This window comes from Hipposideros armiger, unplaced genomic scaffold, assembly GCF_001890085.2.
Source record: "Hipposideros armiger isolate ML-2016 unplaced genomic scaffold, ASM189008v1 scaffold_13, whole genome shotgun sequence".
Classification (NCBI taxonomy): domain Eukaryota; kingdom Metazoa; phylum Chordata; class Mammalia; order Chiroptera; family Hipposideridae; genus Hipposideros; species Hipposideros armiger.
Window position 1 is genome coordinate 3,565,229 of NW_017731363.1, and position 17,800 is coordinate 3,583,028.

The 17,800-nt window shown below is 36.2% G+C and overlaps 1 protein-coding gene across 2 annotated transcripts in view; it reads right to left on the bottom strand.

The window, feature by feature from the left end:
* Window positions 1–17,800, bottom strand: part of SCML2 (Scm polycomb group protein like 2) — an 84,909-nt gene that overhangs the window by 30,405 nt on the left and 36,704 nt on the right. For both annotated transcript variants that reach the window (XM_019665923.1, XM_019665912.1), the window contains exon 7: window positions 13,328–13,571. In XM_019665923.1, the coding sequence (XP_019521468.1) occupies window positions 13,328–13,571 (244 nt within the window). The remainder of the gene's footprint in view (window positions 1–13,327; window positions 13,572–17,800) is intronic.

Here is a 17,800-nt window from a genome sequence, read left to right on the forward strand (position 1 = left end):
ATATTTGGGATATTAATCCCTTATCTGATATATCATTATCAAATATCTTCTCCCATTCAGTAGGCTTCCGTTTTGTTTTATTGATGGTTTCTTTTGTTGATTCACCATATTTTTTATCACACCTCGTATGAACCAGGAATTCCACTCCTAAGTTCATACTCAAAAGAAATGAAAAAGGGGACTCAAACAAGTACATGTATGGTTATGTTCACAGCAGCAGTATTCACACTAGCCAAAAGGTGGGAGCAACCCAAATGTCCATCAATGGATAAATGGATAAATAAATGTGTGGTATATCCACACAATGGAATGTTATTTAGCCATAAAAAGGAATTGAAGTTCTGACAGATGCTGTGGCATGGATAAACACTGAAGATATTTTAAGAAGCCAGACACAAAATCACATATTTTATGATTCTATTTACATGAAATGTCTAAAGTAAATCCGCAGAAACAGAATACAGACTGGTGGTTACCAGGGGCCAGTGGTAGGAGGGAATGAAGAGCAACTGCTTAATGGGTACTGGGTTTTCTTTTAGGGTGACAAAAATGTTTTGGAACTAGATAGAGGTGGTAGTTGCACAACACTGTGAATGTACTAAGTACCCCTGAATTATGCATTTTAAAATGGCTAATTTTAGGGCCGGCCGAGTGGCTCAGTTGGTTAACAGCTCACTCAAGAGTGTGAGCTCCGAGCAATAGCAGTTCGAGTCCCAGCCTGAGCTGAGCTGCCGCTGAGCTGCCAACAGGTGGCAGGATGGCTCAGCTAAAACAAAATAATAATCATCATAATAATAATAATCATAATAATAATAATATAAAATGCCCCAACAAAGATAGACAACCTAGCTACTTTTTTGAATAACAGTAGAATCAGAAATTCTAAATATTTAGATGTCTCTAAGAAAACAGCTATTCAAGAGTAGATCCCCTCAGTACCACAAGCAGACTCAGCAGAACATAATCATAAAAGCATGTCTGTTGCCCAAGCAGTTGATCATCCAAGATACACAGTATTTCTAGTACTTCCATTCACAGGTGCAGAGGCACTCTCTGTCCTGGTCAGACACTCCCCAAACCTCAATACTGTCTCTCATAGTTCTCTGCTTATCACTCTTCCTTTTGTCATCACTTAAAAACTTCTCTACAATACTGCTTTTTCACTATCTCTCACTTTCCTACTGTGCCCAAAACAAGCATAAAAGTCCTTTTCAAGCATCCCCCTCTTTATTTAAAAAGGTTTACTTGTTTTACAACTAATCATTACAAGGAAAAAGGATGGCAAACACTGGAGAAATTACAAAGGAAAACAAGGTCTCTAATTTTTACTAGTAGTTGTCCCTGTTTTTATGGAAATGGGACCTCTTTTCATATTTTAACCCTTCTGGGACCTTGCACCAAGTTACTTATGCTAACCTGAGGGCTCTGCCCAGTTCCCTGTTCATTTACCCAGCAGAGATGGTTTGGTTGCCATGGTCGGAGTAATATACAGTGACCAAACCCAGCACTGTGGCCTTAGCTCCTCCATCATCCTTCCCGAGTCTCCTTGATGACCCATGTGAGTTTCCCTCTCAATACCAAGAACCACAATTTTACAGTATTTTTAGTATTTTAATTTTTAAGGTACTTTTATACCTTAAACATGTAAAAAAAGGTAACCCCACCCAGAAAGAAAGAAATCATTCACTCAGAAAAGTAAAGATCTGCTTTTGGGGTCCGACAGACATCCCTATTTGGGAAGTGCTGCTATGTCTTTTCCAGCAGCTTCAAAAAGCTATGTCTGGACAACTAACCCAAAACCAAATATACTGAAAGGATCTGTAGTTTTGATCTACTCCCCACTATCTCCCATTTCAAAACAGAGCTTGGAGATCCAAGATAGATTAAAGAAGGGACAAGAAACTCTTCATACACCTTATAAAACATACTTTAATTTGCATAGAATATTCTATCTTAAGGTTATTGAAAATTTATAAAAATATTACTGGGGAAAATTTCCCAAACACAATTGAAAGGTTAAAGGATAGTTCTCTAACTTAAACAATATACAAAAGTCCAGTTAAAGTTATTTATCTCCATACCTAAATGACAGCGCCTTTTTCCTTGGCATGCATGTTAAATTAAAATTTAAAAATCTAATTTAGTAGAATTTACATGGTTTTCCTACCCTGTTATGTAATATCTCATAAATAGTCAGCCTAAAAAGGAAATCATAAAAATGCAAAAACAAGTTAGAAATCACAATTAGAATTTAGAAGAGCTTAACTTTAATAGAGTGTTGCTTTTAAAATATATTTGTTTTCTACTTGCCAATCATAGGTGCTTGGTACACAACTCCTTTCAGCTTCATGGGGGTGCTTCCATGAAGACCATTTTTTTCATAATCCCTACTCATAGGTGCTCACTTAAAAAGAACCAAGATTTGGTCACAATGATATAATTAAAGAAGATCATTTCCAAAACTTTTAATATTTTCAGAAGAAAGTTCACACAAAAAGAAGCAACTTCAGTTGTTTCAGGTCAATTCACAATTCATCTAATACTGAGCTTTTAAAAGCCATTCAATTTTTTTTAATTTTTTTTTTTTTAGCTGAGCCATCCTGCCACCTGTTGGCAGCTCAGCGGCTGCTCAGCTCGAGCCAGGACTCGAACCGCTGTTGCTCAGAACTCAAACTCTTGAGCGAGCTCTTAACCAACTGAGCTACTCAGCCGGCCCTAAAAGCCATTCAATTTTTAAACCACAGCGTTTTTCCTTATTGAATGACTTCTGTGGAGTGACTTCCATTATGCTGTTCTGAAAAATCAGCCGTCACTGCTATAATTTCCACAAAATACATTAAATATATTGATACAATATTTAATTAGTAAAATATGTTATCCACATTTCTGTATCATAAAAATACTTTTAATAACCCTCATGTAATACCAGTGAAAATTATATTTCTCAAAACTATAGAAAAAAAATTTTGCGATACTTTTCATTTCAAACTGGACATTTAAATGTTCAAGTTTGACTTCCAATGGGGCTGTTCCTTTTTTATTTTAAACCATTTTTATGGTGGAAATAACCAAAGACTGACTTCTCCCTTGTATCATAAAACAATTTTAGAGGTGGCTAATCAAATAACAGTGCCAACAATTTCAATAAGTAATATTTAGAACAAAACAGGATTTTTGAGATAACAGAAATGACTGACTGGGATCATTTAGTCATTTAGTATACAAAAGCTAACAAAGCAGACAATGAATTTCTTTAGCCACACTTCAACTAAAATATAAAGGAACTTTGGGGGTAATTCCTACCTTTGGAAATATTCCAGAGAAACAAGTTGTTGCTGCATTTACCATTAAGGTGATTCAGGTTCCACTCGGTAGCCTTTCTCCTTTACCAGGAATAAAACTGCCTTTCTGAAGAAAAGGCCCAACAACAAAGCCCATGTTGCCCAAGCAAGCCAGAATTTCTAGCAAATGGGGATGAAGCTATTTGCATCTGTTGGTTTAAGGGGGGTGGAGGTTGGAGGAGGGGACTAAGAGGACTGCTAAAGTAATTCACATATTGTCTGTGGGCTGTATAGACAGTGATCATCAGTCACCTGTTCAAACTTCCTTCACTCCTGCCTTCAGAGAAGAACCAAAGGTTACCCTGGGTCACAGACGCTGGAAAGAAATGACAAGACATGCAAAATCTAACTTCCAACCCATTGCGTATGTAGATAAAGTTATCCCCCCTGGACCACATGTCCTAAAAACCAAGACATTTTAATAGTCTCAAGAGAATTTGTTAAAATATATCATACAACAGAAACAAGAAAGAAACTCCAGACTCTGCTTGCAATTATCACAGTATTTAGTTGAAATACTTAAAACAGAGAAAGGACATTTGTTTTGTTTTTAAGATACTTCTTTGCATCATAATAGCTGTCTCATTTCACAAGAAAAACGTGTCCCAAGCTGTTCATATGAAAAGGAAAATATCAGCTGTTTTAAATTTCATGGCTTTTGAGATAATAATTTTGGTTGTTAGCATTTCTAACTATTTCATTTATACCAAACAAGAAGAGTACTAAATATGCTAAGTATAGTAGTCTGTATTTTATTATAAGGTACATCAAGGGCAAAACTCTAAACAAATACTTGAGAGTTTATTCAGAAACTTTCTGATGGGACTGACATACCTTGAACTTTTTACAGCTTTAATTATATGTATCTTTGTTACTTTTGACACACTATAACACAGAGAAAGAAAAAGTGATGCTTTATGTGGTTTTCACTGAACATACACAGTCATATAAAACAGGGAAAAGTTGATAAAGATATGTCCTAAAAACTAAAATCTTCATTTCAAAATTGAGAGAGGGGAAGCACGGGTTACAGAAACCACATATTCCTCTGCACACCTCTGAATAAACAGCAAAAGTGGCCATAATTTCTGGTTTTGTTTTGTTTTTAAATGAGAACAAGGTGGGGGAGTGGGGAGTAGAGCTACTTCTTACTTGCTCAATGGAAGCTTTGAAATACTTCTCAAAAGGCTATTTTTAAAACAGTTCAAAAGAAAAATGTTACATAGGATGGGCTTTACAAAATAAGACTATTACATAAATTGACTAGTCACATTTTTAAAAAAGATCAAAAGTTTAGATTTAAAAACCCACTCCCTTAGAATTTTAATTATGAAAAAATAAACCATATACACACATGCACACATGCATAACATAAACCAGCATTCAAAGAAGCTAACAGTGCCCAACATAAATGCATTTAAAATTTACTTAAATTTTTTTACTTTAATCCTAAGAAGAAAGTTCCTATTCATACAATTTGTCTGAATTAGCAACAAAGAAAACCTAATATTACAGTTATAGCAAATATTATCAGAAATGTTTTACAAAGTTGTGAAGAAAATGCCACGTTATCATTAAGTTCTACTTGTAAATTAAAGCTGTTTCTGTGAGAGGAAAAGTGTGTACGTGTGTGGGGTGGGGGGGAGTGAAGAACCCAATAAAATGAAGGATTTTGTAAAGAAAAGAGTTAAGATGGTCACTGACAGTCTGTGGTGCCACTATAAAGGGGTGCTTGGCTATACCTTCCTGATTCTAGGTTTTCCCCTCCTCCACAGTTCCCTCTGGACCCAAAGAATTCCTCTATACCCTTGGGATTCCACAACTTTATACTCAAAGTATCTGGCTGTTTGCTGCCCTCCTTCTTGGTCTGTACAGTCACAACTGCTTAAAGATGCAGACACTTCACGCCAGTGTGAGTCATTAATTTATGAAACTAATTTATAACTGATAATACACAAACCTGAAGCTAAGTTAAATAAAATCAATAAGTTCAAAATTTAACTTATATAGATAACTTTAAAAGTACTTAAGTACCTTTTGAGGTAAAAATATACACTGCCAGTAACAACCGTCTCTTCAACAAATGGTGTTGGGAAAACTGAACAGATACATGAAAAAAACTGAAACTGGACCACCTTCTTAAACCATATACAAAAATAAACACAAAATTGGTTAAGGACTTAAATGTAACTAACACCTAAAACCATAAAACTCCTAGAAGAAAACACAGAAAGTAAACTATCTGACATCAGTCTAAGTAGTATCTTTTGGACACATCCCTTCAAGCAAGGGAAACAAAAGCAAAAATAAACATGTGAGACTACATCAAACAAAAAAGCTTCTGCACAGTGAAGGAAATCTACAGCAGAACAAAAAGGCAACCCACTAAATAGGAGACTATATTTGCAAATGACATACCCAACACAGGGTTGATATCCAAACTATACAAGAAATGCATACAACTCAATAACAAAAAAATAAACAATCCAATCAAAAAATGGGCAGAGGACAAGAAAAGACAGTTCTCCAAAGAAGACATACAGATGGCCAACAGACATATGAAAAGATGCTCAACATCACTAATCACCTGGGAAATACAAATCAAAACCACAATGAGATACCTACCACCTCACAATAGTTAGAATGGCTATTATCAAAAAGTCAACAAACAACATGTGTTGGGACAAGGATGTGGAGAAAATGGAACCCTTATGCACTGTTTGTGGGACTGCAAACTGGTGCAGCCTCTATGGAAAAACAGTATGGAGAGTCCATGAAAAGCTAAAAATGGATATACTATACTACACAGCAATTCCATTTCTGGGTATTTATTCAAAGAAAATGAAAACACTAATTTGAAAAAATATATGCACCCCTATGTTCATTGCAGCATTATTTACAATAGCTAAGATATGGAAGCAACCTAGGTGTCCATCAACAGATAAATGGATAAAGAAGATGTGGTATATATAGTATATACAATGGAATATCACTCAGCCATAAAGAAGAATGAAATTTTACCATTTGTGACAACATGGATGGACCTAGAGGGTATTATGTTAGTGAAGTAAGTTAGGCAGGCAAAGGCAAATACCATATGGTTTCACTTACATGTTGAATCTAAAAACAAAGCAAAAACAGACTCATAAAAACTGAGATCAATGGATGGTTACTAGAAAGGAGGTGGGGGGATAAGTGAAAAGGAGAAGGGGAATATAGTCAATAATATTGTGATCAGTTTGCATGGTGACAGATGATGACTAGAATTAGTGGAGTCATCACACTGTAAGTATAAAAATGTCAAATCACTATATTGTACTCCTGAAACTAATATAACCAATATAAGATTGTATACCAACTACACTTACATACTTTAAAAAAAGAAATAAATCCAACTCTCCCTCCCCACAAAAATAAAATAAAAGCATTTAAGTACCTTTAAAAACAGGCATAATGGTTTACAATGTAACAATTTATTAAAAACATTTTTAATATCCTAAAATATTTAAAAAAATAATACTGGGGCCAATTTTTAAAAGAATCCTCTGCTTCTGAATCATTCCAATTTCTCAAAAGACAGAAAAACCCCTATATTTACTGTATTCATAAATAAAATTATAGAAACAAAATAGTAACTTATTTGTTTGTAAACTTTCCCAAATAAGGACAGGAAAAAGAAAAGATAGTTTTCAAAAATCACATATAGAGTTTAAAATAATGGTAGTCCCAGTTCTGGTTCTAAGTTGCTGGATTCTGAGTCTTGCTCATGTATTAAATATTTGGACTTTAATGAGATGACTGGCAATAAATTCCTATAACTGTATATGCTGGAGACAAAAGAAGGGCAATAATGGGTAGAAACCAATATATTACAGTGCATTCCTAAATATCTATCATTGTTTTAGAGAGAACTAAGACAGAAGATACAAAGGGGAGGGGGAGACAAGTTGAAACAGAAAACAGCAATATCAAATAAATTCTTCAAGAAGAAAATCTACAATGGGCCTGGTCTTAGTTTACGTGACTCAGTCTTCTTTAAGTTGCCAAGGACACAGCAATACATATACTTCTCTCTTTCTCACCAGACACCCTGTACAGGATAAATCTGATGGGCACGAACCAAAATCAAAGGACTTTGAAAGATCGTAGGGTCATAACAAGAACCAAGAAAGGAAAACCTAAATAAAATAAGAGAAAAAAAGCTACACAGCTTGTTGAATTTTCTATCCAAGGTACACTTCTCAGTGTATTTTTCTACCAATGATAAGCATAATAAGAACTTGGCTATTTCTGATTATAGTAGTGTTAACACAGGTGGAATTTTTTGTTAAAAAAAAGTTTTAAGCTAAATTAAACTTTATTACTATTCATGAACAGAAAACCAGTAAAGCTTAAATAAGTAGCTTTTTAATATAAAGACACATCAAGTAGCATTCATGGATGCCTCACTACATTTCTTAAGAAACAATGCAAGTGAATTATCTTTAATCATTAATTATTTGAAAATTTTTAAGTGATATATCCTTTTTTAAAAGTTGAAAAGGCAATTGTAGGGCCGGCCGAGTGGCACGATGGTTAAGAACTGGCTTGGGACGCCAGAGGGCCCCGGTTTGGATCCCACATATGAGGGCCAGTGACACTGCCCTCCACAGCTAAGATGCTGAACAACAGCTCAACCTGGAGCTGGGCTGCCGTGAGTTGCCGGTGACGGTGTAGGCTGCAGCCCCTGTGGCAGTGGGTTACCATGGGCTACCGTGTGTAGCCAGCAGCCAGTGTGAACGGCCGGCAGTCGCCGTGAGCGGCAGTCCAGAAGCCGGCGACTGATCTGCCTCGCCAGAGAAGAGCGCAATGATGGTGCCAACTTGGGCCAGTGAAGCAACGTCCTCCACAACTAGACTGAAGAACAAAATGACAGCAACTTGTCTGTTCCCCTCCCCCAATTCCCCAATAAAATCTTAAAAAAGAAAACACAAAAAAACCCCACTATTTCACCTTATGTAAGTACAGTACTAACATTATTAATCTATCTATAATTAAAAAGCAAAAAATCAAAATGAATCATATGTAATGTCTTGGGTGAGTATCCACTAACAATTTTTAACCATACTTTCCCCTAATCCTAAAGTTCTTCTGGGGACTTCTGTGAATCTTTACAAAACAGAATATGGTACCAGTGGGCACATCTTTGTTTCTACTCCTCTGCTTCCAAATTCTACTTTAACATGGTTTGTATTATTTGCATTCAAAAAGTAGTCATGAAAGCATTTTACAACGTCAAATTACTCATGCCATTTGAAATCCTTAATAATGATAAAACAGTAAAATATAATACCAAATATTAAAATTTTTTCACATTGAAACTACATAAACATATCTACATATGTATGGTTTTGCTAAGATATCAAGATTCAAAGAAACCCACACCTAGAAGTATCAGAATGAAACTACAAAACATCAATGATAACATAAAAAATTAGATTAGCTAGAGAAAAAAAATGACAAATTACAGTTGGAGAAAAAAGTTAGATTGACAGTTGAATTCTCAACAGCAATGGAAACCAAAAGGCAAAAGAATATGTTTACTGTGCTGAAAGAAAATAGCTGTCAACCTAGAATTCAACACCCAGAGAAAATGGCTTTCAAGGAAGGAGTTAAATTAATGACATACTCAGGTGAACATAAACTGAAAAAGTGTGCCACTAGCAGACCCTCACTAAAGGAAAGTCTGAAGGATCTACCTCAAACAGAAGAAAATCATTCCCAGATGAAAGGTTTGAGATGCCTAGAAGGAATAAAGCGTGACAATTATGTTGACTATGTTGATGAATCTCACCAAATACTGACTATATAAACAACAGTAATAGTTTATTGGACTATAAAAAGATATAATTAAAATATATAACAGTAACAACATGAATTAGAAGGAGATAAATGGGTAGAGTATTCTAAGTTCCTTTTATTAGTGCTGAATAAAGGTATTGATTAATTTCAGACTTCCATTAAGTTAAGAAAGCATGTTAAAATTCCTAGCATATTAAAATGACAGAAAATATAGTATATAACTTCTAAACAAGAAGAGGGAGGAAATGGAATGGGAAAAAATAATCTGAAAAAGGAGAAAAAAAGGAAAATACAACAGAAAAGGCAGGGCAAATAAAAAAGCACAAAATAAGGCAGCATATTGAAAACGAAATATAGCTGTAATAATAATATAAATAGATTAAAAGCTCCAGTTACGACAGACAGACTGACTGGACAAAAAATCAAAATCCAACTATTTGCAAGAAATGCATCGTTTTAGATAAGGATAAAGGTTGAACATTAGACAGAGAGAGAACAAGAACCCCAACCAAACAAAAGTTGGTACAGCTGGCTACATTAGTAAAGATAAAGTAGACTTTAAGGTATATTTTAAAAATTACCATAGAGTTACCACAGAAGGTTCAACTGAACAGGAAGTTATAAAATTTGTACACACCTGATAATGTAGCAATAAAACAGATAAAGTATAAAGTAAACACTGGAAGTACAAGGAAAAACAAACCCATAATCATAACGGAACCTATAGAGGGAAAATAATTCAAATAACGGCAAACTTCTCATTAGAAACCATGGAAGCCAGACAGAAGTCACACAACATTTTTCAAGTGCTGAAAGAAAAGAACTGTCTACCTAGAATTCTGTATCTAGCAACAATCTTTCAAGAATTATGGGGAAGTAATTATGGAGAAATAAACACGTTTTCCTTGGATGAAGGAACACTAAGAATTTGTCACCAGCCAGCCTACCCTAAAAGAATGACTACAAGAAGTTCTCTGAACAGAAAGAAAATGATAAAAGAAGGAATCCTTGAAAATTAGGAAAGAAAAAACCAAAAGGGCAAAAATGTAGGTATATACAATAGACTTTCCTTATCTTGAGTTTTCTAAATTATGTTTAATGGTTGAACCAAATATAACACTGTCTAAATGCCATTGTTCTCAATGAATGTAGAAGAAATATTGAAGACAATTACATTATAAATAGTACAGGGTAAAGGGATGTAAATCAACGTAAGGTTTCTAAATTTCACTTTAACTGGTGAAATGTCTACTGAAGTAAAGGACAGAGGAGGCAGATCTCAGAAAATATTGGTGAAGCCACATTTTTTTAAACACATTGCATCTCCTATTTACTCAACTCTCTAAAACCTGGCTTTTCAAAGAAGTCTAGTAACCATGCATTTATTTAAGACCACTAGTGAGCTCTCCTGTTGACTTTTATACTGCATTTGATAGTGTTTATTCCTTAAAATCTTTCCTTTCCTGTTGCTGGGGGAACCAACTTCATGACTTTCCTACATTTATATATACTTTTTCTCAGTGTCCTAAATTGACTTCTATCTTATCTTCTACCCATCGCTCATTTTTGTGTTTCTCGAAGTTTGGACCTCAAACCATGTCATGGAAACACATGAGCCCCACTCTGGACCTACCGATTCAGAACCCATGGATTGAGTTTCAGGGCATCAGCCTTGTAACAAGCTCCCCCAGGTGAAGTGTGAGAATTATTTTAAATGTTGACCTACAATTGTCATTGTTCTGTCACTGGTCCTCTTATACCTCCACCTGTTACACATGCACAATTAAAACCACACCCCAAACTTCCACCACTTACTATCAATAGGATATATAAGCTGCCTACCCCACTTGCTACCAACACCTATAATCCCTCTAATACAAAGAACATTTGTTTAAATGAACATGACGACTCTCAAACTTGCTTTGTCAACAGAGAACTATCTCTTTTAGGCTCCATACTTGCATGTGCAGCTATCCAATGGACATATCCACCTGGATGTCCTAAAGTTACCCTGAATCAGTTAGAATTAAGCTCAGCAAACAGTAACAGAAAAACCTAAAAGAATAGTGGTTTATATAACATAAAAGTTTATTTCTCTTAACAGTCTGTAACAGGCTAGTAAGAAAATTCTACTCCACAAAGTTCTCAGGGCCTCTGGCTCCTTTCTGCTTTCCCCTCCACTATGCCTAGAATATGACCCCATTTCATGGTCCAAGATGGAGCTCCACCCAAAACAACCAAAACATTCCCAGCATTGGGATAGAGGCAGGAGGAAGGAAAAGAGAAAGGTACATTCATCTCTCTGTAATATACTTCCTGGAAGAACACACCACATGCACTTTCACTCCATTGACTGGGACTTCAGTCTCATGGCCATATCTCACTGCTAGAGAGGCTGGAAATACAGTCTTTATGTTAGGCAGTCAAACTGTATAACTAAGAAAAAAAGGGGGGTCATACACTGGAGGACAACAGCATTCTTGGCCACACATTCCAAAGTCACTGTGTCCCACACTGAACTCATCATTTGCAGGATTAACTGCAATTTTAACTTTTGTCATGTGTCCACCCTACCACCATTCTGCCTGGCTAACTCCTTCTGCTCCCTTTAATACTCACATCATGTGTCTTTTGGTGAAGCTTTCCTTTACCCAACCACCTTTCCCTCCAGCGTAAACAGACTGGATGTCTTTGGGCCACCTTGATACCTAGCACACATCTCTATTTTTGCGTTGCTAATTCCATATCGCATTTTTTAAGCCTATCCCTCCATTCATCCCTCTCCCATTAGAGGGTAAATTTCTTGAGGGCAGAGACCATGCCTCATTTATCTTAGCATCACATGCACATAGATCTGTATCATACTAAATTTTACAAAAATCAATCATTAATACCTGCTTCCTAAAATCATGGCAGTAGGGAACTGGTAAAAGAGGTACCTAATAAAAAGAACATCATGGAATGTAACATTGTAGCATAATGGGATGTGTAAAAGCCCCAAATTACAGAAGTTACAAGGATACAGTAGTCCCGCCTTGTCCGTGGTTCACTTTCCATAGCTTCATTTACCCATGATCAACTACAGTTCAAAAATATTAAATGGAAAATGCCAGGAAAAAACTTGTAAGTTTTAAATTGTGTGCCGTTCTGAGTAGCATGATGAAATCTCATGCTGTCCAGCTCCATCCCACCTGGGGCATGAATCATCCCTTTGTCCAGCATCTCCACATTCTATACTACCCTCCTGTTAATCACTTAGTAGCCATCTCACTTATCAGATCAACTGTTGAAGTATCGTAGTATCGCAACGCTTGTGCTCAAGTCACCCTAATTTTACTTAATAATGGCCCCAAAGTGCAAGAGTAGTGATGCTGGCAATTCAGAGAAGCCATCAAGTATATGTATGTATTGGAAAAAACATGGTATATATATAGGGTTCGGTACTATCCAAGCTTTCAGGCATTCACTGGGGGTATTGGAATATATCCCCTACGGATAAGGGAGAGTACTATAATATGGCTATCTGCTCTTACCTAGCCATTGCCCTCCTCCACACACCTTACCTACTCATTTTCTATACCCATCTTTCTTTTTTCTGGTATAAATAAATATATTGAGGTGAATTTTAAGTGTGTTTACATTTGACTATACAAATAAGTTTATATTTAAGTTAGGCCAATGACTGGGTTCTGTGCTTAGACCCTTCTTAAATCTCAGCAGTTATCCATTGCAGAAGACCAGGTTCAGCATGTTTAAGCCATTGGAAGAGTCACAAAGCAGCTTCAGTATTTTGATGACTTTCTCTTGAAAGAAAATATCTAGATAATCATCGTCTTCAACTTACGAAGCACACATTGCAACTGATAAGCACATTATTAAAATAACATACTAATCTATGATAGCTTCCAGAGTCAAAATTTTTACAGATTTTACTTAAGACTACCAAAATATCCACTTAATTTGAAAAATGACCAAAATCATGTAAAACAGGTATGTAACAGTTATGTCCAAACTTTTAAAAACTATCTTCTAGGTATAAACAATGGAATACCACATGTGATTTTAAATTGAGCATCAACTATAAAGGAAGCTGAGCACCCCAATTTCAATAAAATAAAAGAACATGTAGTTACTTATTATCTTACCATGAGTTCCTGGTGGTTGTAATACATCTCCTGTCAGACGACACCATCCAACTGGAAAAATATCTCGACAATAGTACTTGCACCAATAATCAAAAATTCCACCCCAGCCATCGAATGTGATATAAACTTCATCTCCTTTAACACCTCCAATAGTGGCAGGGCAGATCAGAAACGGGTTCTTTTTGTCTATAGCTTCCAGTTTCATTCCCACTTTAAAAAAATTTAGAGGTGGTACAGGTGGTTCCTACCAAAACATTAAAAAAAAGTTTTTATTGTTTAGATATATTAAGAAGCATTTGCTCAACTGTATTCTTACAACCTTTAAGCAAACAAAAACTGAATTCCATGTTTATCAATTAAATACAAGAAGAAAACAGTTCTCACAGATCTCTCTGAAATTCTGCTCTACAACATCTTACTCTGGAGCAGAACCAAGAACCTGGAAGGAAACAAAACCAGTCTGACAGTAATTCGTTCATTCATTTACTCAAGAAATATGTATTATACACTATGTACTAGAAATTCAGGATTCACTGGTGAACAAAAATTTCAAAGATCCCTTCTCTGTAGGAGCTTACATCCTAATGGTAGTGGTAATACTGGTTAGGGGCTGGGTGAAGAAAAGAGGGAGAAGCAATCAACATGAAATTTTGAAAGAGGGAGTCAAACAAACCAGTAAATATGTAAATTATAGGGTATGTTAAAAGGCAATTAAGTCCAAAGAGAAGGAACAGTAGCATATACTATCCAAAAAGAAACTCAAAGTATAAAATGCAGACACAAGAACACGAAAGTCATATAGTCTGAGGTCACTTATGATATCTAATCCAGAAACAAATATTAAAAATGTATTCCTTAGTTTCAAAAAATTAAAGCAAGCAAATGCTAACAGGATTCTTAGAAAGCCCAAGTGCTATGTTAAAAGCAACATCTTTTCTTTCAATTTGCTTTTTATGCCAGTAAATGGCACCATCAGCAACCCAGTCACCCAAGCCAGGAGCCTGGAAATAGTAGTAGACCAGTGGTTCTCAGCCCAAATGAACATTAGAACCACCTAGGGCCGTACCATCAGAGAAATTATTGGGTTGTTGGAAAAGTCATGACACATTTTTGCAACGGAAAACATAGAAAAAATACGTCATGACTTTTCCAACAACCCAATATTAAACTGCTTTGGGGTGGGGCCTAGGCATTAGCACCTTTTAATTACCCAGGTGATTCTAATGTGCATCCACGGCTGAGAATCACTGTCCTAGAGGCATCCGTTGCCTTAATACTCACAATCCAAGACCACAACCTGCCAATTCTACCCTCAGATCTCTACAATAATAACATTAAAAGCTAACCTTCAGTTGGTTAGGATATACCAGGCACTGTTTTAAATGTTTTCCAATATATTCATTTAATTCCCACAACACCCTATGAAGTCAATGCAATTATTATCCCCATTTTACAGATGATAAAACTGATGCACAATTGACTAAGAATACACCGTAATATTGGAACTATAATAGATTTTAAACCTAGGCTGCCAACTCCTTGCAACACCCTAACCCATCATCTGCCTGGCCAACTCCAACTTATCCACTTCAAAGCCCAACTCTCCTGGCCTCTTTAAGGCTTCCCTGACCAAACTCCTGCTCACTCCTAGGCCCACCTTAAATGGAGATACTCTTGCTTTCAATTGTGAAACTACTGTTGTAACATCTTCACTTTTCTATGAATTTAAGGGATTCTCAAAAGCAGGTACACCTTATTCATATTGTTATTTCCAGCACAGTACCCTACCCAACAGCTAGCATTTTTTTTAAAAAACAACGAACCAAGGAATCATCTGAAGAACAGAAAACAAGCTCTCAACTAATTATTTCACTAAGATATAATTTTAAAAATATATCTAGTAGGTTGGTTCCTTTTTTAAATGCCCCTTTAAACCCATCTTATTATCCCATACTTTTCCACTGTTATCCTTTACACCCCTGCAATCTGAAAGTTCCTTAATTATTAGCCTTAAAAAGCCTTTTAATTACATATTAATTTGATTCTTTAAAACCACCCACAAAGTCAGCAGAGCAAAAGTATTTAATAACTAAATAGCTGTTAAGAAGCAGAGTTACATACTGCCACTTTATGAAGTGGCTTAAGATCAACTGTCTGTTACTACATATGAGGAAAAGGGGTATAGGGCAGATTTCACATTGATAGTTGATAAATTTGCGCTGGACATTCACAGAATGCAGAAAACATTCAAGGCAGGACCTTACACTGTCATATAACCGAGTAAGACTTTCTGTAGCAAATGAAGTTCAAATGACAATATACATTTTTCTGCTACAAAACAGAATTAGGAATAGCAGAGAAACAGAACAAATTTTAAGATTCAAATGTATAACTTAAAAATGTATCCCAATGTGACAGTATGTTATCAATGCCACTATTAGCTGGCAAGTAACAAAAATCAGAAAGTGATTACAAACAAAATACAATTTATTCTATGAAGATTTTCATAGTGTTTATTAATTCTTCTAAATTTCATAAATAGTCTATCAAATTTACTTACATCAGTATAGCCATACAAATAAATATTAACAGAGCTCTGGAAGAAAACAAACCTTTATTTAAAAAAAATCAAAGGAACTGTTCTTTTTGCATAACATAGTAAATAAAAGGGTTTTATTATCTCAGAACAACCTACCTCCAAATTTAGATAATTGGCAAAATAGTTCCCTCTGCTGTCCACAAAAGGTATTGGTAATTATGTCATTATATCAAACTATATAGCAAATAATACATCGTTTATACCAAAGTAATTTTAGTTGCTTTTAAATATGTCTTTAAATAATATGGTTTGTCAACATCAGTTCCTAAACACAAAGATATAATAGCCAATAGCTAAAATAAACAAGAGGGCCGGCCGAATGGCGCGATAGTTAAGAACTGGCTTGGGATGCCAGAGGGCCCCGGTTCGGATCCCACATATGAGGGCCAGTGACACTGCCCTCTCTACACCTAAGATGCTGAACAACAGCTCAACCTGGAGCTGGGCTGCCGTGAGTGCCAGCGACAGCATAGGCTGCAGCCCCTGTGGCAGTGGGTTGCCATGGGCTACCGTGTGTAGCCAGCAGCCAGCGTGAGCGGCCAGTAGCCGCCGTGAGCAGCCGTCCAGAAGCCAGCGACTGATCTGCCTCGCCCAGGAAGAGCGCAATGATGGTGCCAACTTGGGCCAGTGAAGCAACATCCTCCACAACTAGACTGAAGAACAAAACGACAGCAACTTGTCTGTTCCCCTTCCCCCAGTTCCCCAGTGCTGTTCCCATCCCCCAATTCCCCAATAAAAATCTTTTAAAAAAAAACAAGAAATCATTCTCTTTTATTGTGAAAAAAAAAAAGTTCTGTTCTAAAAGTGGTTAGTAAAGAAAGCTCTTTTAACCTCCCTCCTTGCTTATCTACAATATGGTTCTCCTTAAAGGATATTTCTTCCCAAATTGCACCGACCCTGAAGCCAGTCTCAGCATTATTTGCATTACCCCTCTGCCTACAATATTCTTATCCTTGTAGCATCATGGTTCATTCTCTTCCTTTCCTCAAATCTTCACTCAAATGGCACGTTCTCAGCAAGAACTTCCTGGCCAACCCATCTAAAATGTCATCCTCCCTTCTCCTTAGTATATGCAGCTATCAAACATAATATTGGTTTGTCGGAAAAGTCATGACTTCTTTTTTCTATTTTTCGTTGCAAAAATGCATCATGACTTTTCCGACAAACCAATATATACACTTTATTTATTGAACATGGATTATGATACATTTCCCCAGCCAGAAGGTAAGCTTCATAAGGGCAGTTTTTTTTACTGTGTTGTGTACACCTATAGTCCCAAGGTCTACCTCTGACCACAAACTCCTATCCATAACTTCTACTTCCTTATTTTAATCAACTACTTCTCTGACCTCAAGAATTCTAGTTCTTTAAACTTCATTTATAAATATTTACTAAGGTTCCTCAAAAAATTAAGAATTGAATTACCATATGACCCAGCAATCCCTCTCCTGGGTATCTACCCAAAAAATCTGAAAACACTTATCCGTAAAGATATATGTGCTCCAATGTTCATTGCAGCTTTATTTACAGTGGCCAAGACATGGAAACAACCAAAGTATGCTTTGACAGATTATTAGATTAAAAAGATGTGGTATATATACACAATGGACTACTACTCTGCCATAAGAAAAGATGAAATTGTGCCATTTGGGACAACATGGATGGATCTTGAGATTATTATGCTAAGTGAAATAAGTCAGACAGAAAAGGTCAAGAACCATATGATTTCACTGATATGTGAGATATAAAACTGAAAACAACAGGGCCGGCCGAGTGGCGCGATGGTTAAGAACTCGCTTGGGATGCCAGAAGGCCCCGGTTCGGATCCCACATATGAGGGCCAGTGACACTGCCCTCTACAGCTAAGATGCTGA